At 51.0% G+C, this 24,982-nt stretch overlaps 2 protein-coding genes and 1 long non-coding RNA gene across 3 annotated transcripts; 2 read left to right on the top strand and 1 right to left on the bottom strand.

The window, feature by feature from the left end:
- The first annotated feature begins 1,352 nt into the window (after positions 1-1,352).
- LOC149525471 (cathelicidin-related antimicrobial peptide Bf-CRAMP-like) lies at positions 1,353-7,216 on the top strand. The gene is made up of 4 exons (XM_089776847.1): positions 1,353-1,587; positions 4,613-4,720; positions 5,624-5,707; positions 6,841-7,216. Exons 1-4 carry the CDS (start codon positions 1,402-1,404, stop codon positions 6,967-6,969), a joined length of 507 nt encoding a protein of 168 aa, XP_089632973.1. The 5' UTR covers positions 1,353-1,401; the 3' UTR covers positions 6,970-7,216.
- A 3,864-nt stretch (positions 7,217-11,080) lies between these two features.
- On the top strand, positions 11,081-18,273 carry LOC102462847 (cathelicidin-2). The gene is made up of 4 exons (XM_075922995.2): positions 11,081-12,067; positions 15,782-15,889; positions 16,943-17,026; positions 17,935-18,273. Exons 1-4 carry the CDS (start codon positions 11,888-11,890, stop codon positions 18,043-18,045), a joined length of 483 nt encoding a protein of 160 aa, XP_075779110.2. The 5' UTR covers positions 11,081-11,887; the 3' UTR covers positions 18,046-18,273.
- A 1,874-nt stretch (positions 18,274-20,147) lies between these two features.
- Positions 20,148-21,906, bottom strand: LOC149525470 (uncharacterized). The gene is made up of 2 exons (XR_016348648.1): positions 21,827-21,906; positions 20,148-20,320 (listed from the first exon to the last, which is right to left on the bottom strand). It is a non-coding gene; the product is annotated as an uncharacterized LOC149525470 (long non-coding RNA).
- Positions 21,907-24,982: the final 3,076 nt, after the last annotated feature.

The raw sequence follows: 24,982 nt of genomic DNA, 5'->3' as shown, positions 1-24,982 counted from the left end.
AAATATTGTCTCCAATGCAGTCCAAGAACTTACTGGATAATCTGTGCCTTGCTGGGTTAGTTTCCTAGCATATGTCTGGATAGTTGAAGTCCCCCATCACCACCAAATCTTGGGCTTTGGATGATTTTGTGAGATGTTTAAAAAAAGCCTCATCCACCTCTTCTACCTGGGCAGGTGGTCTGTAGTAGACCCCTAGCATGACATCACCCTTGTTTTTTACCCCTTTTAGCCTAACCCTGGCTATGTCTACACTACAGGGATCTATTGGAAAAAGGGATGCAAATTGCGCTCCGCAATTTGTGTACCTTCTTCCAATAGTTTTTTTTGAAGCAGCTTTTCCGAAATTTGGCCCATCTACACTGGGCCAAATTTCAGAAAAGCCTCTTCTTTCGGAAGAGCCCTTCTTCCTCGTGGGAGGAGGAAGACAGGACTTCCAAAAGAGCACATCTGCTGTTCCGCAAAAAAAAGTGGAAGAGGCAGATGCATTCCCTGGACGCAGAGGGGGTTTTCTGGGATACCTCTGGTATCCCGGAAAACCCCCGTAGTGTAGACAGCCCCAGAGACTCTCAACAAGTCTATTTCCTATCTCCATCTCCACTTCCCTCCCAGTGTGTTCATTTTTAATATACAAGGCAACATCTCCTCCCTTGTTTCTCTGCCTATCCTTCCTGGGCAAGCTGTACCCTTCTATACCCATATCCCTATCATCTGTATTATCCTACCAAGTCTCTGTGGGCATGTCTACACTAGCTACCCTAGTTTGAACTAGGGTGGCAGTATAGACATACCCTGTGATACCAATTATCTCATAATTGTGTTTATTTATTAGCACTACAAGTGCTTCCTGCTTATTCCCCATACTCCTTGCCTTTGTATACAGGCATCTAAGATCTTGTTTCAGGATTTCTGCCGGCTCAGGCTGTCATGGGTGCCGAGAGCACAGGCTGGGGCATACTGGAAGGGGTAGGACCTCACACTTTGTGTTAAGGGCAGGTGGGGTTGCCTGGAATAAGAGGGCAGTGGGGGAGAGGCGGTGCTCGACCACGTCGCTGGGCATCTCTGACCCACACCCTGGTAGTGAAGCGCTAATAATAAGTGAAATACAGCACGGAGAGCTGCACGGCCACTTGTTCCTTCTTTCTGTGCAGCTGCTGGCCCATGGCAAGGAAGACAAGGGTTTAGCAATATGCCCACTGCCCTGGGTCTGCGCTGGCCTTGCATGTACCAGCAGATTGGCCAAGGGAGATTTCCTGCGAACAACAGGAAACGCCTGGGTTTCCGGGGAGCCCAGAGACATCAACAGTGAGTCATGAATCTGCCCATCGCAGGGCGAGCCATAAAAGGGCTCCCCTCCAGCTGCGGGCAGGCACTCTGCCGACGCTGCCTCCCACGGGCCAGAGGATGGAGCGCGGCCGCCGGCACCTCCTGCTGCTGGTCGTGGTAGCCGCGGTGGCCGCTGCAGAGCCTTCTCCACACAAGACGCTGAGCTATGAAGAGGCCGTTGCCCTGGCTGTTGATTTCTACAACCAAGGGTCAGGCCTAGACCATGCCTTCCGGCTCCTTAAAGCGGACCCGCGGCCCGAGTGGGTAAGTACCAGCTCGCTCCCTCCAGGGCCCTGCGCCCTGGCTGGAAACCAGGCCTCCGAATCAGACCCTGACTCACTAGGCTCCTACAACCCATCCAAAGAAATGAATGGGTAGCAGGTTTAAAACGAATAAAAGAAAGTTCTTCTTCACACAGTGTGTTGTCAACCTGTGGAACTCCTTGCCAGAGGAGGCGGTGAAGGCTAGGACTATAATAGAGTTTAAAGAGAAGCTGGATAAATTCATGGAGGTTAGGTCCATAAAAGGCTATTAGCCAGGGGATAAAATGGTGTCCTTGGCCTCTGTTTGTCAGAGGCTGGAGAGGGATGGCAGGAGACAAATCGCTTGATCATTGTCTTCGGTCCACCCTCTCTGGGGCACCTGGTGCTGGCCACTGTCGGCAGACAGGATACTGGGCTAGATGGACCTTTGGTCTGACCCAGTACGGCCGTTCTTATGTTCTTATGTTATGTAAAGAACCAACCTGGGACCTGTGAGATATTCACACTAGCTTAGAACACAGCAGCTTCCTGCTGTGCAGAGCCCGGGGCAGGCTCAGACTAGGGAGCTGCAGAAGTGTAATGCAGCAGCTGCTGCTGCATGAGCTAAGGCAGTAGCAGACGCCTCAATCCTCATGGGGTGCCATTAGAGTGGACAGAGGTGGGGGTTGCCTACCTCCCCTCGTTGAGGAAACACCCCACGTTCTTAGAGACTTCCCCGCTGAAATCCCAGTGGCATCTCCACTTGTCATGCTAACTGACCCCAGTTGTCAGCAGGCAGGGTTAAATCTGTTACCAGAGTCCAAAGCAGACAGAAAATTGGATCTGCAACTGTATCTGCACCAGCGAGCCACCGATATTGGCACTGACACCCGTGGATGGGGATACCCACGGATAGAAAGAGGACGTCCGCAAACTAGCAGGATTCTAAATACAAAATTTGTAACTGCGCTCACATCCATAGCTGGAAAAATGAGCTGCAGATGCCAACATCCGCGTCCACAGCTGTGGATCCCCGCATCTCTCTGCAGATTAGCAGGGCTCTGTCGGTTAGCTCTGGAGCAGAGGGCATGAGGCTCTACTGCATGAGTTAAAAGCCATGTGTCTCTTAGCTAAGGCAGTGTGGACTCATCAGTCTCTTGGTGCCAGTAGAGGGAACAGAGCACCCCACCCAAGGGATGTGTGAGATATATATGGACAACCAGGCTCAATGCCCTTGAAGGGTAATAGTGCAGCCTTTCCGTAGCATTTATTAAGATAGGAATTGCTTCTCTCTAGGCAAAAATCCATGTTACACTTCAATATTACATCAGTTGCAGAGCTCTCGCTCTTTGTTTGCAGTAGGGAGCTATGCAATAAGAGAGAGGTGATAAACTGAGGGCCAGGTGTGCAAGCCCATGGTTGTGCAAAATATCAGTGTGATGGGTAGACTAATTTGCACGACTGCTTGTGCAAACGGGTAATTGCATTACCAGCAGCTCATAGGGTTGCCAGGTGTCTGGTTTTGAACCAGGCAGTCCAGTATTAGAGCTTTCTGTTCGAGAAACAAATTGAGAAAATAGAAATGAGAAAATAGGAATGTCGGGGATTTTCTAAATCAGATGGAATGAAGATTGTGATGTAATGTTAAGAGTGTCCCATATTTTTGTTGAAACCATCTGGCAACCCTAGTGGCTCAGCAATGGCATTTGCGTGTGCACCTCTCCGGTTTGCACGCTCACTTGCGGTAATTATGCATGCACATTCCACGAGTCGGTGCCATTCAAAATGTTTGTAAATCTGCCCCCTAGTGTCCACCGGGCGCCTCACTGTGAACTGAACTCTCAGCAGGATAAACCCTGAGACAGGACTCTGATGGGTGCCCTACGAAAGCCTGAACGCACACAGCTGGAGAACCAGTTGAAAGGAGATTTATGGAGATTTTTAGTCCCAGCGTCATGTGCTCCCCGGTTGTCTCTGTGAATGGGCGTTACTAAAGGCTCGTTTCATTTGGAAATTGCAATGCTGGGGCTCCAGTCTGAATCCCAGTGGTGTTGGCTGGGTGATGCATGGGAATTTTGCCTACTGCCTCCTTACGGTTGGATGCATGCCCTGCTGCTGCAGCCCCATGCATGGCTGCTCTTGCCGGATAAATGCAGGGGGAGAAGCTGGGGCAGCACATAGAATCATAGAATACTAGGACTGGAAGGGACCTCGAGAGGTCATGAAGTCCAGCCCCCCGCCCTCAAGGCAGGACCAAATACTGTCTAGACCATCCCTGACAGACATTTATCTAACCTGCTCTTAAATATCTCCAGAGATGGGGATTCCACAACCTCCCTGGGCAATTTATTCCAGTGTTTAACCACCCTGACAGTTAGGAAGTTTTTCCTAATGTTCAACCGAAACCTCCCTTGCTGCAGTTTAAGCCCATTGCTTCTTGTTCCATCCTCAGAGGCCAAGATGAACAAGTTTTTTCCCTCCTCCTTATGAGACCCTTTTAGATACCTGAAAACGGCTCTCATGTCCCCCCTCAATCTTCTCTTTTCTAAACTAAACAAACCCAATTCTTTCAGCCTTCCCTCATAGCTCATGCTCTCTAGACCTTTCATCATTCTCGTTGCTCTTCTCTGGACCCTCTCCAATTTCTCCACGTCCTTCTTGAAATGCAGTGCCCAGAACTGGACACAATACTGCAACTGAGGCCTAACCAGTGCAGAGTAGAGGGGAAGAATGACTTCTCCTGTCTTGCTCACGACACTCCTGCTAATGCATCCCAGAATCACGTTTGCTTTTTTTGCAACAGCATCACACTGCTGACTCATATTCAGCTTGTGATCCACTATAACCCCTAGATCCCTCTCTGCTGTACTCCTTCCTAGACAGTCGCTTCCCATTCTGTCTGTGTGAAACGGATTGTTCCTTCCTAAGTGGAGCACTTTATGGCTGATGTGAGCTAAGTCAGGAGGCAGAGCCTGTTGTATGTGGGTGCTGACATGGATATTCCCTATGAGAGCATATCCCAATCTTCTATTTCACTGTTGCCCCAGGACATGACGGCTAACCCGCGGCAGGAGCTGAAGTTCACGGTGAAGGAGACCGTGTGCCTGATGGCAGAGAACCTCCCTGGGACTGAATGTGACTTCAGAGACGATGGGGTAAGCCGTAACCGTCGCTGGGGTCCGCTCCATGTGCTCGGTCTCCTCTTTTAACACCCAGCTGCTGGGTGTCAGGGAGAGCAGATGAAGAGTGTTCATCACCATGGTGAAACAAAGAGGGTGCCTCATGGGAGTAAACACTATTCTGGAGCAATGTCCCCTCTAAGCTTTTTCAGCCATGTGTGGAATAATTTTTTTGTACATGCACCCATGCATGTGTAGATGTGCACCACCTATAGAAACACAAAGGTAGCTGTGGGTGCTCTGCTAATCAGCTGGGCAGCATATGAATCTCTCCTGAGTGGTCGCATAAGTGCGCAGCTTCCAGGAAACACTGTGCTGGAGGAGTGAAAGATGCAGTGTTAGACTCAAGACCGCTTGCTGGGAATGACCAGTGTTAATTGATGTAGCTCAAGTTGCGACCTCCTCCCTGCTGTGCAGACATGCCCTTGGAGAAACGATGGGACCCATGGAGTTCACGTGCCTGTCTTTTGCTCCTACTGGTCAGCAGCTTAGAGTCCATCTTCCTAAGCAGTGACAGCCTATCCAGCCTTCTGCCTAGCCCAGAGGTTGCGCCTTTTCCTCTCTCCCGTAGCCTCACCAGGGTCATCCGGCTGTGGTCGCCTCCAGCTAGGTGACCTGTAATCTGCTCTGCTGAGGGCTGTAGTTGCAGATCACCAAGGGCTTGAACCATGGAGCTGGTGGATAAAGTGGCCACCCCAGTCTCGCTCTCTTGTACTGGGCCACACCGCCCAGGGCGCCGCTTGTCATCATGACCTTGGCTGGCGCCGTCAGCCCATTTCCCCCACTGCTGGATTTGTGCCCAGGCCTGTGGAGGCAGCTAGAGTACTGCCCTTGCTCCCGCAACACTCGGACGCTGAGCTGAGTTCTCCCTCCTCACAGGTGGTCAGGGACTGTTCGGGATTCTTCTCCACCCAGCAGGTGTCACCCATCGTCGTGGTCAGCTGCAACACTGTGGCCCAGGAGGTAGGTCTTGGGGCACCGTCTTCCAAGTGGGGACGGGGTTGGGGATGGGGCAGGAAGGGTGTCTTTGCCATTGGCTCACTGGGTGGAGATTGGAGGCTGCAGAGATAACATAGGAATGGGTGTCTAGCTGCATCTGGTGGAGACAGAGCCACTAAAAGACCCCCCCCCCCCCACACCTCCCGTTTGGGCTGGCAGCTGAAACCTCTAGACCCCATCTGCAATGCAAGCTCCTCACTGAGATATACGAGGAGTCCAAACCTCTGTGTCCTCTCCACCTGGACCAAGAGATGGCTGGGTGGAGAGGGAGCGCTTAGGAATAGCTCTCTGCAGCCAGGAGTCAGCCCCAGGAAGGTTTATGGGTCACCGATGCAGCAGGAGCCTTTCCTAAGCCCGTACAACCGATATGGTTGAGGAGGAGGAGCCTTGCCAGCAGATCCAGAGAAGTGATTAGCCCCCTTTATTCGGCTCTGGTGAGGCCACATCTGGAGTATTGTGTCCAGTTCTGGCCCCCCACGACAGAAAGGATGTGGGCACACTGGAGAGGGCCCAGCAGAGGGCAACCAAAATGATGAGGGGGTCGGAGCACATGACTATGAGGAGAGGCTGAGGGATCTGGGTTTGTTTAGTCCCCAGAAGAGAAGAGTGAGGGGGGATTTGAGAGCAGCCTTCAACTTCCTGAAGGGGGGTTCCAAAGAGGCTGGAGAGAGGCTGTTTTCACTGAGGACAGATGGCAGAACAAGGAGCAATGGTCTCAAGTTGCAGTGGGGGAGGTCTAGGTTGAATATTAGGAAAAACTATTCCCCAAGGAGGGCAGGGAAGCACTGGGCTGGGTTCCCTAGGGAGGGGGTAGAATCTCCATCCCTAGAGGTGTTTAAGCCTCGGCTTGACAAAGCCCTGGCTGGGATGATTGAGTTGGGTTGGTCCTGCTTTGGGCAGGGGGCTGGACTTGATGACTCCTGAGGTCTCTTCCAGCCCTGGGATTCTATGAAGGGGCTCCCCTTGCTCCCCGCCCAGAGAGATGTCACGGTCTCCAGGCTTGGACAGGAACGGGACACGCAAATCCCCAGGGGCAGACAGTGACGCCGATACGGTATCAGTCTCCCTGACACAGTCATTGCTCATTTTCCCTCCAGCTTACTCACATCAGGAGATCCAGGAGCCCAAGACGTAAGTGGACTTGGAAGCCTCGCCGCCGAGGCTCCTACACGCTTATCTCCCAAGGCGGAAATAAAGGCACACACAATAGACTACAGATGGCCTGATGGGAAGAGGCCTGGGCAGCTGCAAAGCAGCTTCTGCACCTCTCGCTCGGTTGCTACCTTTGTTCCATCTATTTCTGTTCTTAGTTTACTCCTGACACCATGTCATGGTCTTCTGCGCCACATGTGGCTGTCTGCAGCACTTCCGTATATCCACCAAATGGGTTCACCCTAAGATCCTTTAATGCTTTGACGGGTGTTACTGCTAACATAATGGCCAAGGTATGAAATAAAGTATTTGACACACACACCTCCCCAGTGGTTTCACAGCATAATACAATCCAGCATAATACAATCCAGCATAATACAGTCCATTACAGTTCCGGCCTCCTCCTGGTAGCTCCTGAATGACTCGTGACTCAGAGCCCAGGGATGGCCACACGGCATCAGGACTAGGGATGTTAAATATCGATGAATCGAAGAGTCGAGTAACCTCATGCATTCTTATTGGTTAGTCGACTACCCTATAGTACCCAGGGCGGGGCCGGCAGCCAGTGCGCTCTGGCCCCACTACCGAGAAGCCCCCTGCCACTCCGTGCTCCTGCCTCTGTATGAGAGGCAGCAGGGCCGTGTGCCAGACTGGAGCTAGTCTGCAAGGGGAGCAGTTTAAAAACCAGTTCCCCTCGCGGACTAGCTGCCTGTTGCCCCACACTGCTGTCTCACTCTCTGATACAGAGGCAGCAGTGCAGGGTGGCAGCAGCTCCTGTCTGGGGGAGTGTCTGTGCTCCCGGACCCAGCATGAGTCGGAACGGAGCCGGCCTGCCTGCCAGCCTAGCTCCTAACACACTTTAAATGCAGAGCCGCAGCGGGGGTAGTTCCCGGACCTGTCACAAGCCAGGACTGTGCCGGGCTGCTGGCCAGCCTGCTGAAAAATGTACTTTTCAGATGGAGAGTTAACTAGTGGTGTCCCCTAGGGGTCTGTACCCATGACCAGGCCAAACGACAGAGATAAAGACAGTTGAATCATAGAATCATAGAACACTAGGACTGGAAGGGATCTCGAGAGGTCATTGAGTCCAGTCCCCTGCCCTCATGGCAGGACCAAATACTGTCTAGACCATCCCTGATAGACATTTATCTAACCTGCTCTTAAATATCTCCAGAGATGGGGATTCCACCACCTCCCTGGGCAATTTATTCCAGTGTTTGACCACCCTGACAGTTAGGAACTTTTTCCTAATCTCCAACTTAAACCTCCCTTGTTGCTTCTTGTTCTATTCGCAGAGACCAAGATGAACAAGTTTTCTCCCTCTTCCTCATGACACCCTTTTAGATATCTGAAAACTGCTAGCATGTCCCCCCTCAATCTTCTCTTTTCCAGACTAAACAAACCCAATTCTTTCTTTCTTCCCTCATAGGTCATGTATCAAATATCTAAAAGGGTGTCACAAGGAGGAAGGCGAACATTTGTTCCGCTTGGTTTCTGAGGACAGGACAAGGAGTAATGGGCTTAAAGTGCAGCAGGGGAGGTTTAGATTGGACATTAGGAAAAAATTCCTAACTGTCAGGGTGGTCAAATATTGGAATAAATTGCCAAGGGAGGTGGTGGAATCTCCCTCTCTGGAGATATTTAAGAACAGGTTAGATAGACATCTGTCAGGGATGGTGTAGACGGAGCTTGATCCTGCCTTGAGGGCGGGGGGCTGGACTCGATGACCTCTCGAGGTCCCTTCCAGTCCTATTATTCTATGATTCTATGATTCTATGTTCTCTAGACCTTTCATCATTCTCATTGCTCTTCTCTGGACCCTCTCCAATTTCTCCAGAGAAGAGCAGCAAGAATTGAGAAAAGAAGGAAATGGATTTGGAAAGTTGGCTGGGGCACCACTCAAGTGCACCCTCAAAACATGTGCTTCTTTGCCAACAGGTCGGTCTGAGAGCCCACCTCCAGCCCTGCACATGTACAGCCAGACCCCACACTAGACACCCGGGAGAGGAGACTTCTGGCAAAGATAGTTTGGGTTAAGAACTGGAATATTTGGCCCAGGGGGGCTGTGGAATCTCCATCACTGGAGAGATTTAAGAGCAGTTTAAACAAACAGCTGTCAGGGAAGGTCAAAATGGTGCTGGGTCCTGCCATGAGTGCAGGAAACTGGCCTTGATGACCTCTCAAGTTCCCTTCCAGTTGTGTGATGCTATAATTCTGTGATTTGGGGGGATGGAAATGGATGGTCCTTACTTTTCTTTCTTGCTGGCCATGAAAATGACCAACAATCCTGGGGGCTGGTGGGTGTACGAGTATTCAAACCCCGTGGCTGGGATGACAAATCTTTTGGGCCCTCTTGGAGATATGCAGGAAGGAGGACACAGTTTGCCACAAGGCTTTGGCAGTCTTTAGGATCCTCTCTGTGCAGCGGAAGTACAACCTGTGTGGGGGCTGATGCAGATAGCGCATTAAACAAGGAGTCCAATTGCTCCCCCTTAATTGGCCTGATTGATTCTGGCAGATTCCTGCCGGTTCTGGACTAGCCCTTGTTAGTTTACCCTGGGAATGGGGATTTACTCAACTAGGGCTAATATACTTCCTCTCCTCCGCTCTCCTGCGCCCCTCTGTCACAACACACAGAGAATTTCTAGCATTTTGACAACTGACAGACAGAGACGTACGTGGCACAAGCACACTGCTCCCCAACCCAACCCCAACTTTAATTCACGTCCTGCATGGAGAGGACTGGAATTGTCAGTTACAAACCCCCGTCTGTCCTGCCTGGATTACAAAACAGACCCTAACCAGTCAGTATGTGCAAGAGATGAGCTGAAGGAAAAACGTGTCCTGAGTCTGCCTTGTCCTCCCCCCATTACAATCCTGCCAGGAAAATTCAGAGCCAGCACAACCGTGCGCATTGTTTATTGCATTTTATGTGGGAGGGAAAGCATCGTGAGAGCCAGGCTCCCAGGAGGTAGAGGGGACATGGTCTAATCATATAGAAGAAGAGATCTGACCGTTTGATTGCTGCGCTGGACAGAGCGGCAGGGTCTGTGGATGGAGAGGCAGTGGTCAGTGTTATAGAATGAGCATTTGCCATTACAGCAGAGACAGAGTTTCATGAAATGTGACTGAGAATTCATTCCAACTGGCTCGGGGAGAGACACAGCTACAGGCAACGAAAACTGGCCAATTGTAAATGCAAGTTAAGGAAAAACTTGCTCCAGCCTACAAAGGAGTTAACGCCAAGCGAGGTGGATTCCTTCTGAGCTATGCGTTACAGCTAGGAGCAATTAAGAAGGGATCCATCAGGGTGACTCAGGGAGACGGATAGCACGATGGAATAGGTTCCTCCTATTGGACACGGGGGCGACTTAGGATACAAGAGAGCACATTGGCCCTCCCAGGGAGCAGCCCGGTGTGTTTATCCATCGTCAATTCGCTGTACATCCCTTTGGATTTAGTGGTGGCACCATCAAAAGTCAATCCCTAGGCTCTACAGGAACACGCCTTGTGTGATTTCTGGACTCAGAGCTGATGGGTCCAGCTCTGGTTGTCAGGATTGTAGGAGACAGGTCTCTTCTTGGTGTACATCAGGGTCGATCCATGAAAGCCAAGGGAGCGATGGTGATTTATACCAGCCGAGGAGCTGACCCAACAGAATGAGGACACGTAGCTCAGACTTTCCTAGCGGTGAGGCTCCTGGACTACACCCAATCCCCACCATGGATTGTTTAGCAATTGGTGCCCAGGATTGCAGCGAAGTATTTGAAACATTCCTCTTTTCCCCCGACCAACCTGCCCCAGCAGGGTGGTGTGACGGACCGGGCCGTGTCTGGGCACAGCTGAGGGCGTCCGCTCAGGGCGAATTGCTCGAATCCGGGGCTCTTTATAGCCCCCCTGACTGGCGACCTCTCCACACAGGCCACAAACCAGTCTCACAGAGCGCTTCAGCAACCTGCCTGAAGCCTCCCGAGCAAAACCCCTCCGACACCCCAGCAATATCCGTGCCCCAGATGGCCCCGGGCCTCATACACAGGTGGGGGGTCCTAGCACCCAATCCCACCTACCCCGAACCAGTTCTGTCCGGTTCCAAGAAACCAGCCACAGATCCCTGGTCAATTTACCCTCTGGACCTTGCCCACAAATCACGCTGGGCCAATCCTTTAGAATCTATATCTAAAGGTTTATTGCTACAAGAAAGAAAAGCATGAGAGTAAGGTTATTAAAGTACAGTACGTTACATGCACCGAATCTCCCAGTCCTCGATGCAGGCTCTAGCAGAGATGTTACAGATGCTGGTTTAAAAGTTCTTATTGCACATCCTACGATCAGGATGGGTTCACAGGTCTTCCGGGCTCTTCAATCCCTGCAGTGCTGCCTCTGGGATGAAGTGCTGAGCTGAGAACCAAATGGCATCGACCACATGGCCTCTTTATACCCCCTTCCTGGCCTCTTCTGCTCTCAGCTGGTCACCTGGTCCTCAGCCTCTCTCTTCTGGCCGCCCTCAGGTGACAAATCCCATTCTTTGGGTGTGTCCATAGCCTATTGAGAGCCATTGTCCCACAGGGCTTCGCTACTCAGCCTGTCCATAGCCATGCTTAACCACATTCAGAGAAATATTCAGCTTCCACACAGATTACAGATTCCTACCTACACACACAGACATTACATACTCACATAAACAGTGTACACAGGATCAGAAAACAACAAGCTCCCATTCAATACCCCACATGGCTCCCTTTTATTCCAATTTCTGGGGCCAATACCCCCACCTCGGGGTGCAGCAGCGATCTGGCTGCTTCCCCCCAATTCGGTAATGTGACAGGTGGCCAATGGAAAGAGGCTGCAGAAGGATGGAGAAAAGCCACCTGCGAAGGGACGATGGGAGCAGGCAGCCAATGAGGCACTAGCCTGTGCAAAGGAGGCAGCCTATAAAAGAGCTTTCCCCAGGAGGGACAGGACCGGCTCGCACTGGACCCCACAGGGCACAGGATGGAGACCTGCCTGAAAATCCTGCTGCTCGTCGGGGTGGTCACAGCAGCCCCCACGTCACCCACATCTTCTCTTCCATCCCACGAGGATGCGATTTTATCAGCAGTACAGGTGTACAACCAAGAGCCAGGCGTAACGCTGGCCTACCGGCTCCTGGAAGCGGAGCCTCAGCCAGACTGGGTGAGTGACCTGAGAATCCCTTTGGGGTTTGAACTCATAGCGCAGATCAACGGGGAATCGCTGCCTCGGATGCTAGCCCGTGTACCTACAGTCAGGGGGTTGCGCCGTGGCTGTTATACCCAGGGCTGATTTCTGGGGGTGCCAGCTATGGGCGAGGCACTTCCCAAACACTCACGTCCCTGCTCACACTCCAAGTAGGCAGACATTGGGGGGAGGGAACAACAGGGAGTTTAGAGACAAGTCAGCTCAAGTCCTGGTAAGCAGCAGGGCACTGAGGGGTTTTGAAGACGAGTGAAATAGAAGCAGGGACACAGCCGTGCACTACTTCCCGTTCTTACCACCCCGCGGCTGCCTGCTCCTCGCTTGAAAGCAGCAGTTCATTCAGATCCAGCTGGTCGGGCAAGTCTTCCATGTGCATTATGCTGTGAGCAATTCTGAGCAGGAGCTTTTTACCGCGTGTTTGTACAGCGCCTGGCGCAATGGCAGCGATCAGCCACAAGTGTTCAAACAAAAGAGCCAGCCCAGAAAAAATCATGGGATTGGCTTAAAAATCACGATAAAAAAAAAACGTGGGGTACTTTCTTTTCTTTGCTGTCTGGGTTATGAGCCCTTCCAAATAAATACTGATTTACATTTCTGCAGGTTCAAAAAGCAGTAGGAGACACTCTTTGAATTAAATCTCATCCCTCAGTCACCTTGTGCAGAAAATTCAAATTTACTAGCATGTAGAAGACAGATTTAATTTAACAACACTGGTTCACCCCTTATTGTTATCATTTATAAAGTGGCAATGAAATACTGTTCTTGTTTGAGGAACCCAAAAATATATTTATACCCCAGGACTACGTCTAGACTGGCATGATTTTCCGCAAATGCTTTTAACGGAAAAGTTTTCCGTTAAAAGCATTTGCGGAAAAGAGCATCTAGATTGGCACAGATGCTGTTCCGCAAAAGCACTTTTAGCAGAAAAGCATCCGTGCCAATCTAGACGCGCTTTTGTGTAAAAAAGCCCCGATCGCCATTTTTGTGATCGGGGCTTTTTTGCGCAAAACAAATCTGAGCTGTCTACACTGGCCCTTTTGCGCAAAAGCTTTGCGCAAAAGGGACTTTTGCCCGAACGGGAGCAGCATAGTATTTCCGCAAGAAGCACTGATTTCAGACAGTAGGAAGTCAGCGTTCTTGTGGAAGTTCAAGTGGCCAGCGTAGGCAGCTGGCAAGTTTTCTGCTTTTGCGGAAAAACTTGCCAGTCTAGACACGACCCAGCAGCATCTAAACATTCAAGCCAGGATCATGTGCTCAGTGCTGTACAAATACGTACTAAGGGTACGTCTACACAGCAGGGCTAAAGCTGAAATAAGTGATGCAACTTCACTTACGTCAATTGCGTAGTTTAAGTGGAAATAGCTTATTTTTCGGCTTTTGGTGCTGTCTACACAGCAGGAAGTCTGAGGAAGAGCACTCTTCCCCCAACTTGCCTTACTCCTTGTAAAATGAGGGTTACGGGAGTCAGAGTACAAAGTCCTCCAGCTCTACATTATGTTGAAATAACTACCTGTAGTATAGACACGGACTATATTATTTTGGAATAATGTCAGTTATTCCAAAATAACAAAGAGAGAGTCCCTGCCTACAGGAACTTTACAATATAAAGAGATAAGAAAGACAGAGAGAAAGGATGTATTATTAACCCCATGCTAGTGGGGAAACTGAGGCACTGAGCACTATCTTGCAATCAAGTCAGTGCTCCAATGTATGTCATTTTTCCTAGTTGCCCTGTTCACAGACACCTATGTGGACTGCAAAAGTTGCCAGAGTTACCGGTTATCTTGGGGTTCCTTTTAAAATGCTGCCCTTGCTCTGAGGTTTGGGAGAGCCCTGCTCAGCAGAGCAGCTCACCCTGCGTATTCAGGGTCAGAGCTCTTGGTGTTGGGCCAAGATTTTTGGCAGAGATGCGTGATGTCATGTCCCAACTTGAAACACTCGGAAGGGTCTGATTTCCAGAACATTTCTCAGCTCCAGGCGCAGCAGATTCTGAAACGGGGCGCCCAATGGCGAGGCGCAAACTCATGGGTCACATTTTAAACCCCTGGCGCTGGCTCACAGAGATGCTCACTCCTTGGCCACTTGCTTAGCTCTGCACAGCACCAGGAGCTGGATTCGGTTCCTTCTCGTGCCTCACCCACAGCACCTGGGGTTCCCAGGGTGAGGCAGGAGAAGGAAAAGCTGAGCCTGAGCCGCAGAGCAAAATTCAACCGGCTGGGCTGCCAGGTAGGGAACTATCCGTTTTCTAATGAAAGGCTTGGTCTTGGGAGCAGCTGAGCATCCTCTGCTCACAGGGACATTCAGGCCCGGAGCTCAGCCCCGCACTGGAGGGCTCAGAGCCCTGCACAATCCTACCCGCCAGGAGCACACTCGGGGCCCGATCCTGCCAACACTTGCTCACACAAATATCTTTGCAAGACAGGAACCTGCCTATGGCAATGAGAGAGCAGCAATAAGACCCGCCATCCCAAGAGCTGGCTTGGACCATGTCGCTTTGAATTCCTGACAGTGCAGTTCCGGTGTGGAAAAGACCGAGAGAAACACGGAGTGGCTGGGTTTTTTCAGGGAAGGGCAGGAGATGGGGAGGAATTGCAACGTATTCATTATTTGTTCCAAACATAGCCCTGGGGCTGGTCCTGGTGCAAATCAGCCCCACTTAAGACAAAGGAGCTACTCCAGAGCTAGCTCAGAGCCAGGGCCGGATGGAGGCAGCTGCCCAGGGTGCCAACCGATGGGGGGGCGCCTGATAGCAGCTGTAAGGGGCGTGTGGCGTCCCTTACAGCTGCCATCAGGAGCCGCGCGCCCGGCTCCCGCAGCGCCGGCCCCCTCATCCCCACGGCACCGGCCAGCAGTGAGTGCCCTCCCCCCACGGCTGTGGGCCCCTGCACAGTCTGGCACGCGCGTGAGCGTGAGTATGCGCCATGTGCCCCAGGGGGTGGGCCCATGCACCCTGGAGGGGCGGACCCGTGCCCTATGGGCGGGGTGCCGTGCGCCCAGGCCCAGGGTGCCAAAAGCGCTCGGGCCGGCCCTACTCAGAGCACATGAAGTTACATCCCTAGATTAATGTTTGAACAGCGTTTGACATATGGCAGGCCCTAGACACCAGCTAAGAATCATTATTTAAAACCTATTGGCTGTGTCTAGACCGGCCAGTTTTTCCGGAAAATCAGCTGCTTTTCTGGGAAAACTTGCCAGCTGTCTACACTGGCAGCTTGAATTTCCGCAAATGCACTGACGAGCTCATGTAAGATTGTCAGTGTTCTTGTGGAAATGCTATGCTGCTCCCGTTCGGGCAAAAGACCTTTTGCACAAAACTTTTGCGCAAAAGGGCCAGTGTAGACAGCTCAGATTTGTTTTCTGCAAAAAAGCCCCGATGGCGAAAATGGCGATCGGGGCTTTTTTGCAGAAAAGTGCGTCTAGATCGGCACGGACGCTTTGCTGCAAGAAGTGCTTTTGCGGAAAAGCGTCCATGCCAATCTAGACGCTCTGTTCCGAAAACGCTTTTAATGGAAAACTTTTCCGTTAAAAGCATTTCCAGAAAATCATGCCAGTCTAGACACAGCCATGATGTCAGTGGAGTACAGTAAGTCCCATTTACACTCTGTTTAGCCTGGACTCTCCTGTCGCTCATCATAAATATTCAGTTTGTTCTTTCATTGACTGTCTTCTTAGGACGTGACTTCGAAAACTGTCCAGCCGCTGAAATTTACTATTAAAGAGACAGTGTGCCTGATCTCGGAGAAACGCGACAGCAGCCAATGCGAATTCAAAGAAGACGGGATAAGCATCACTCGCTGCCTGGAGACACTGCCCCCTGCTCTTCTGTCTCACTTATCCCAATAGCATCTCTCGGAAAATGTGTGTTCCCCACAGACACATAAAGGAAGGCATGGTGCTATGGGACAGTGCCTTTGCAGCTGTAGCCAGCTTGCTGAGTCTTGCATTAATGTCACAGACAACACCCATCCATCCAACCCCTAATTACAGGACTGCATGGTTTCTATTCTCAGGTTTGCTGGGGTCAGCTGGAGCACTGTTCTACCTGGAAGCCCCCACTGAAGTCAGAAGTGGGGGATGAATCTTGTGTGTAATAGTATTATTCATGGTACATCAGCATTTTGACATACCTAATGAGATCAGGGCCCCTTGGTGCCAGGTGCTGCACAGACATAGACAGTCCCTGCCCCCTAGGAGCACACAGTTTAAGTACAAAGTGAGGCAGAGGCTTGCTGATAGAGAGTGCTCTGGTCCCTGTAGTGATGTGATGGACCCAAGGTGATACACCAGGACAGTGGCGGAGTGGAGAAGTCTAGCCATGTCTCCCAAACTGCAGCCCAGCAGTCTGCCTGCAAGACCCAGCTTCTAGCTCTGTAAGCATGCTCTGCCCTGAGAGCGATCCAGCTTCCTGTGGTTGGTTTAACCTAGGAATAGCTCGCTTGGCTCAAGGGAGTACAGATTTGACTCTCCCTGTTTACATCCACATTTACCCTCTTCTCTAAGAGCCAGATTCTACTCCTCGCTCAGCTGGAGCAGACAAGTCCTGCCAGAGAGCCCACCCTGACTGCTCGCACAGCCAGGCACCACTGAACACGGGCCCGGCTTAGATAGACTGTAAACGCCTCAGGGCAGAGACCGTCTTCCTGGTCTCTGCACTGCGCCTCGCACAGTGGGGACGTGACTCAGTGTAACGCCCAAACCAAGCCCGAGTGTGAACCTCCCTCCTGCTGCACTTGTGACCCGCACCACACTGCGAAGCAGGTCTCCTTACCGGAGCCGCCTGAGTGGTGAGGTTCCCTGAGGGTCGCACGCTGAGCTCTCTTCTCTCCCCGGCAGCTGATCAAAGACTGCTCTGGATTCTTCTCCACTGAACAGGACCCCCCCTCTGCCATGATCAAATGCGAGGATGCGTCTGAGGAGGTGAGTGACCTGGCTGGGAAGGGGCAGAGTTAAGGGTATCCCTTGCCGAGATCCTGGCCGGGTATTTCGTGCTGCACAAGCGTCCTCAGGAGCTCCCCCTGCTGGCAGCGAGTTTGCAAAGTTCTCTCCCGAGCCTGGAGGAGGAGCCCTGCAGCCACCAGATGCTGGGAGCAGATTCCAGTCTCTCCGGGATACAGAGGAAACCTCAGGCTCCATGCAGTGCCTGGGGGCAGGGCAAGTGGGGCTGAGGGAGGGGCCGGGAGCCTCCTCACCAGCTGCCTTTGCCGGTGACATTGACACACATTGCATGGTGCAGGCACTGAAAGGCCCCTGATCCCACACACCAGACAAAAGGCGCCAGGCAGGGCCCTTCCTTCCTGCCCTGCAGCAGCGACCTGCCCAAGCCGGGGGTGCGGGTTCGAGACAGCCAAGGGGAGTGGGGTAAGGGCTGAGTGTATCATCCTGAGCCTTCAATGGCACGGCCCTGGCGCGCTGTCCTTGCAGCTGGCAAGCTCCTGCCCCTCCCCTAGAGGCAGAGCTCTGTCCAAGAGCCCAGCAGCAAGGCTCCCTCCTGAGGGCTACTCCTCCCCTCCCGTAGCCACCTGGGCCTGCCGTGACTCTGGTTGGATGAGCTCATTGGCTCAGCAGAGGCCGTGTGCTCCAGGGGAGACGGCACTGGATTGGAACATTGGTGCTCCTCCCTGCTCTGCCACTGACCAGCTGTGTGACCTTGGGCATGTCACCCTGTCACCCTCCCCCTGAGACTGTCACACGCTGTGCGTGAGCACAGCACTTACCACAGGCTTGATCAAAGGCAGAGTCTGCCGCCGTTGCCTATAGCAAATGGGACAAGAGAACCAGCTGGTCAGTCTGCATGGAGATCTCACCCGGACCTCTTTCCCCTCTAGCCTAATCTCGTCACACGGAGCCGCTGGAGACGTTTCACGAGAAGGGCTGGTGGGTTCATTCGTAAAAATCGCTGGAATATCATTTCTACGGCGCTCAAGTGGATTGGCTAACGAGGTCCAGAGAGAGAGCAGGTGAAAGGGTTCGCAAGCAGCCAGACCCAGCTCTTAGCTCCATTGCTCCTGCGTAGGCAGCATGATTGGAACCAAGGGTCAGAATCATCTGACAGCTCCAGAGCATCGGCTTCTACTTACTGAACAGCAGCGACTCCAGCGCTGCTCACCAGGGCTCCTCTGCTTAATAAAGCGCCTTTCTGCGAATGCTATTGGCCTCTTCTTTCATAGGGTATGTCTACACTAGAAAGTTAGTTCGAACTAACGGACGTTAGTTCGAACTAACTTTCCTATGCGCTACACTAGCGCTCCGCTAGTTCGAATTTGAATCGAACTAGCGGAGCGCTTAGTTCGAACTAGGTAAACCTCATTTTACGAGGACTAACGCCTAGTTCGAACTAGCTAGTTCGAACTAAGGGCTGTGTAGCCCTTTAGTTCGAACTAGTGGGAGGCTAGCCCTCCCCAGGTTTCCCTGGTGGCCACTCTGGCCAACACCAGGGAAACTCTATGCCCCCCTCCCGGCCCTGGACCCCTTAAAGGGGCACGGGCTGGCTGCGGTGCCCGTGCCAGGTGCAAGCCTGCCAGCACCCAGCTAGCAGACCCTGCACCTGGCACGGCACAGAGCCACCCACCCGATGCCCCCCAGCCCACCCCCTCTTGCCGGGACCAGGCTGGCGGCTCCCAGGAGCTTGCCCTGGACCGCAAGAGGCGGGCACCTTCCTGGGCTAGTGCGGACATCGTGGACCTCGTCCACGATCTCCGCACTAGGCACAGGAAAGTGGCCGTCTAGGGCAGGAGAGCTGCCAGCCTGGCCACCCAGGACCAGGTGTGCATGAAAATCAAGGGGGTCCACTGAGACCCCCGACACTGAGCCCTGAGCTTACAATGGCCGTACTGGGTCAGACCAAAGGTCCATCTAGCCCAGTAGCCTGTCTGCCAACAGCGGCCAACCCTAGGGACCCTGGAGGGGATGGACCGAAGACAATGACCAAGCCATTTGTCTCGTGCCATCCCTCTCCAGCCTTCCACAAACTTTGGGCAGGGACACCACTCCTACCCTCTGGCTAATAGGACTCCATGGACCCAACCTCCATCACTTTATCTCACTTCCCTTTAAACTCTGTTCTAGTTGTAGCCTTCACAGCCTCCTGCAGCAAGGAGTTCCACAGGTTAACTATTTGCTTTGTCAAGAACAACAACTTTCTCTTACTAGTTTCAAGCCTGCTACCCATTCCTTTCCTTTGGTGTCCTCTAGTCCTTCTTTATGGGATCTCAGGAAGAACTTTTCTGAATGCACCCTCTCCACCCAACCCCTGCTTTTACAGACTTCTATCCTGTCCCCCCTCCGTCTCCTCTTTTCTAAGCTGAAAAGTCCCAGTCTCTGTAGCCTCTCTTCATCTGGGACCTGTTCCCAACCCCTGATCATGTTAGTTGCCCTCCCCTCTCCCAGCCTTTCTCTTCCCCTCTCCCACCTCCTTTTCCCAGTCTCCCCCAGTTTTTTTCAATAAAGACAGAGTCAATGTTGGAAGAAACGTTATCTTTATTTTGTACATCAAGAAGAAGGGGGGCTAAGGAAGGGTAAGTGGAAGGAGGTGAGGGAGGAATGGGGTATGAGCCCCCGATGGGGAGGACTGGGCTGGCTCTGCGGGCTTCTGGGGGTGGAAGCTCTCCTGCAGCCCCCCAATTACTCCCTCTCCCCAGATGGCAGCCTGCGGCAAGTGCAGCCGGGCTGATGGCCGAGTGGTGTGATGTGCCCAGTGTGGGCACTCAGGGCACTCCAAGCCAGAACTTCTTTGCAAGCGGGGCACCCCTTAGAACTGTGTGTCCGGGGTGGGGGTCGGGACCCTTTAAGCGCAGCCCTCGGCTAGCCTGAGACAGTATCTCCATGCTCTAAGTCCTCCTTTTATGCCCTGCCGGCACTGCTTCCGGCCATCCTTAAGCCCTGTTCAGAGTCCACTCAATGTGGACTTACTAGTTCGAACTAGCAAAACGCTAGTTCGAACTAGTTTTTAGTTCTAGATGCGTTAGTTCGAACTAGCTTAGTTCGAATTAACTAATTCGAACTAAGTTAGTTCGAACTAGCGCTGTAGTGTAGACGTACCCATAGTGTGGGAGGAGATTAGAGCAGTGTTTCTCACATGAACAGGTGTGTGGGGAGCAAGACACGAGAAGTCGTTCTTCCACTCTGCTCTGCACTGGTTAGGCCTCAGTTGGAGTCTTGTGTCCAGTTCTGGGCACCGCATTTCAAGAAGGATGTGGAGAAATTGGAGAGGGTCTAGAGAAGAGGAACGAGAATGATTAAAGATCTAGAGAACATGACCTATGAGGGAAGGCTGAAAGAATTGGGTTTGTTTAGTTTAGAAAAGAGAAGACTGAGGGGGGACATGAGAGCCGTTTTCAGGTATCTAAAAGGGTGTCACAAGGAGGAGGGAGAAAACTTGTTCATCTTGGCCTCTGGGGATAGAACAAGAAGCAATGGGCTTAAACTGCAGCAAGGGAGGTTTAGGTTGGACATTAGGAAAAAGTTCCTGCCTGTCAGGGTGGTCAAACACTGGAATAAATTGCCCAGGGAGGTGGTGGAATCCCCATCTCTGGAGATATTTAAGAGCAGGTTAGATAAATGTCTATCAGGGATGGTCTAGACAGTATTTGGTCCTGCCATGGGGGCAGGGGACTGGACTCGATGACCTCTCGAGATCCCTTCCAGTCCTAGTATTCTATAATAACCCGCAGTATGAGTACTCTTAGGGGTACCCGAGAGAAGTCTGGAGGGGGTACGTCAACACAACTGAAATTTGGAGAAAACTGAATTTTTACGTTTTACAGCGCTTTATTATTTTTGGACTTTTTACACCCAAAAATGTCATCGCCTGCCTGCCTACGATTAAGTTATTTAAACAAATGTGTTGCAATGGTAGAAAAAATGGTGTGTGTCTGAAAACTGTAGGTCCTGGGGGTACTTATAATTTTTGTTTGTTTGAAAAAGGGGTACTTTATAAAAAAAAAGGTTGAGAAACACTGGATTAGAGCCTTAAACCATGAGTCCCCTGACTCTGCTGGCCAAGGAAAGCCCCCGACTAAGAGTCACACACCAGCTCCACTAAACAAAACCATCCCCTGCCCAATTGCAACTGAGGTCCAGACACTCAGAGCCAACTTGTTAATGGTGACTTTGGGCGCCAACCCGGGACGGCCTCTAAGGAGCCTGGTTTTCAGAAAGTGCTAAGCCCCTACCCTCCGAAAACAAGGCCCTTTCAGAATCTCTCTACTTGGGCACACGGATCTTAGCCTACCCAGAATCAACACTGTCATGGCTCCTTCCCCACTCTGGCATGATAAATGCAGAAGTGGGGGCCAGCAAGTGTACCCCAAAGCCTTATCTACCAGGCGTTGGTATAAAACTTCCCCCCAAGATCTTAAAAACCTAGATCTTGGGAATAAAACTTCCGCTGCCACCACCCAAATGTTGATAAAGAAATCAGGGGAAAGATCATTTGGGAAATCTTACCCCTAAAACAAAAATCAGGGCACACCATTAACCACTGCCAGGTTAATAAAAAGAAAAGAAAGAACTTTTATTATTACAACAATATTCTGGTTGCAAGTATAATGACTAGAGAGGAAGGTAACAAAATATACTCATGGAGAAACTCCATGGGCCTAGAACTTAGTTACACAGAAAAGCCAAAACACCTTTTAAGCAGTGCCAGATCTCAGATCCCATACCCAATCCTTAAAACAATAAAGCCTAACGAAACTACCTAAACTTTACCCTACTTACAGAAAATGAAGAATGGTGTCTTGGAGAGAGAGAGAGAGACATGCTGGTCCCTCTCTGTAGCTGCAGAGAACTCTCTCCCAGAGACAAAAGGGCGAAAAGACAAAAAACCCAAATTCCTTTGTCCCAGTTTGAAAAGTCCCACCTACATTCCTATGGGTCACTCCACCTGGCTAGGTGTAGTTAACCCCTTAATCTCCAGGCTGCTGGCTAACCCTCATAATCATGACAAACACTCTTTTGGAAAAATGCATGGCCCATGGCACGTCATAGTTTCGAAACTAGAACTTTCATTCATCCTCCACAGGGGGCCCCCAAATTGGCCTCAGGTGCCATAAGAGAAGGGGTGTCACCCGCACACACAAGTCATGGTTTTAGTCACCGAGGAGTTTAGTGGTCATGCCCATTGCAGACTCACTCAGCCTCCCTGATTTAGGGCTAGTTCCAGCCGGACCTAGGGTTGCCACATACTTTAAAAAAAATAGTGAACGTGGCGGATACCCCTCTGAATTCTTTGATCTGTTTACATTAAAATGGGTGCTGCGCTGTGCCGATCAGCTGTTTGTCAACACAGCTTTATAGTCTGGATGCTCCACGGTTGACATCAAAGGCATTTGTCGACCTCCCCATTATGCCTTGTGGGATGAGGTTTACCAGGGAGGTCAACAAATGCCTTTGATGTCAACCGCGGAGCATCCAGACTACAGTGCTGCGCCGACAAACAGCTGATCGGCACAACGCAGCAGCCATTTTAATTTAAATGAAGCAGCGATTATTTAAATCAGTGCTTCATTTTCCTGTGTCTACAAAGGTAATCTACATGGCTCCGTCGGCAGAGCCATGTAGTGTAGACGTACCCTTCGTGTCTGTTAGTGTCAGTGCTACGGACCCTGGAGGAAGTGGCTGGGTTCCAGGATTAGGAAGTGGGGACAGAGGGAAGATGTGCTGGCTGGCTCTGTAGGAGGCAGCTGCCCTATCGACCCAGGGGACTGGGCATACAGGGAAGAAACACCAGTACAGGGTAGAGATACCTGAGGCTATGTCTACACTGCGGGGTTTTTCTGGGATACCAGAAGTATCCTGGAAAACCCCCGCCGCATGCAGGGAAAGCGTTTGCTCTTCTGCTTTTTTTGTGGAAGAGCAAACGCACTCTGTCAGGGAGCCCTGTATTCCTCGTTCCATGAGGAATAAGAGCTCCTCCAAAAAAGGAGGCTTTTCCGAAATGTGGCCCAGTGTAAACGGGACAAATTTCGAAAAAGCCTTTTCAGAAAAAAAATATCGGAAAATGCTACGCAAATTGCAGAGAAATTGGAGAGGTCCAGAGAAGAGCAACAAGAATGATAATAGGTCTAGAGAACATGACCTATGAGGGAAGACTGAAAGAACTGGGCTTGTTTAGTTTAGAAAGGACAAAACTGAGAGGGGACATAGAATCATAGAATCATAGGACTGGAAGGGACCTCGAGAGGTCATCGAGTCCAGCCCCCCGCCCTCAAGGCAGGACCAAGCTCCGTCTACACCATCCCTGACAGATGTCTATCTAACCTGTTCTTAAATATCTCCAGAGAGGGAGATTCCACCACCTCCCTTGGCAATTTATTCCAATATTTGACCACCCTGACAGTTAGGAATTTTTTCCTAATGTCCAATCTAAACCTCCCCTGCTGCACTTTAAGCCCATTGCTTCTTGTCCTGTCCTCAGAAACCAAGAGGAACAAATTTTCTCCTTCCTCCTTGTGACACCCTTTTAGATATTTGAAAACCGCTATCATGTCCCCCCTTAATCTTCTTTTTTCCAAACTAAACAAGCCCAGTTCATGAAGCCTGGCTTCATAGGTCATGTTCCCTACATGATAGGGGTTTTCAAGTATCTAAAAGGGTGTCACAAGGAGGAGGGAGAAAATTGTTCTCCTTGGCCTCTGAGGAGAGGATAAGCAGCAAGGGGCTTAAACTGCAGCAAGGGAGGTTTAGGTTGGACATTAGGAAAAACTTCCTGACTGTCTGGATGGTTAAACGCTGGAATAAATTGCCCAGGGAGGTTGTAGAATCCCCATCTCTGGAGATATTTAAGAGCAGGCTGGATAAACATCTATCAGGGATGATTTAGGCAGAGCTTGGTCCTGCTGTGAGGGCAGGGGACTGGACTTGATGATCTCTTGTGATCCCTTCCTATTCTTTGTTTCTATAAGCCGAAATCAGTGACCAGGTTTGTGCTGGACAGCTGGAAAGAGAAAGCACACAGACATCAGGCAAACACAAATGCAACATCTTGTTACAGATGCACCTGCCACAATGAGACTGCACATGTCTGAGCAGTGCTAAACCTTGGGGCTACCACAAGGATGCACTGGGACTCTCAGAGCAACCACTATTCGATAAAGCACCAGAAGATGAAGATTCAGAGACGGATTCTTCACTGCCAAGCACCTCAGTCTTTCTATTTCATATGCCATGGGCATCGGCAGATATCAACCAAGACCGAGCACTGTATGCACACATAGTAAGGCTAATCTTTGCCCGTATGAGCGTTCAAACTAAACAGGCCATATGGATGAAGACTGGGAACAAGGAAGGATTACTATTCATAGATGGGAAACTGAGGCCCAGAGAAACGAAGTAACTTACCAGAAGTCCCACAAGGAGTTTACAAGAGTCTGCAAATGATTGGCCAAATTCCAGTTGACTCAAGCACAATTCTGCATCAACCTAAGCCCCAGAAGGCACATGCAAGAGGCTCTCCCTAACCTGAGAGAGAAACTTCTGCTGAACAAAGCATGATGTGATCAAAGTGTTATATTAATAATAATAAGTCTCAGCGGAGAATCTGTGTTAGTCTGTATCTGCAAAAACAGCGAGGAGTCCTCTGGCACCTTAAATACTAACACATTTCTTTGGGCATAAGCTTTCACAGGTAAAAACTACCTTCGTCCGGTCATGAGAAGAAGTGGCATAAGACGTGTATTCAATTGCATCAAGACGCAAGGATCGGAAAGGGCAGTGGGGACTGGGAGTGTGAGAAGACATGTTAGAAATGTCTCGCATTTCAGCAGCTGCCGCCCAATCCAGAGTGAACACAGCACCGACTTTAACTCACATCCCACGCAAGGAGGGATGGAATTGTCAGTTACAAACCTGGTCCGTCCTGCCTGGATTTCAAAA

This window comes from Pelodiscus sinensis, chromosome 2 (genome assembly GCF_052426305.1).
Source record: "Pelodiscus sinensis isolate ZL-2025 chromosome 2, ASM5242630v1, whole genome shotgun sequence".
Classification (NCBI taxonomy): Eukaryota; Metazoa; Chordata; order Testudines; family Trionychidae; genus Pelodiscus; species Pelodiscus sinensis.
The sequence above is the reverse complement of the archived record's forward strand: the minus strand, read 5'-3'. Positions and strand labels throughout refer to the sequence as shown.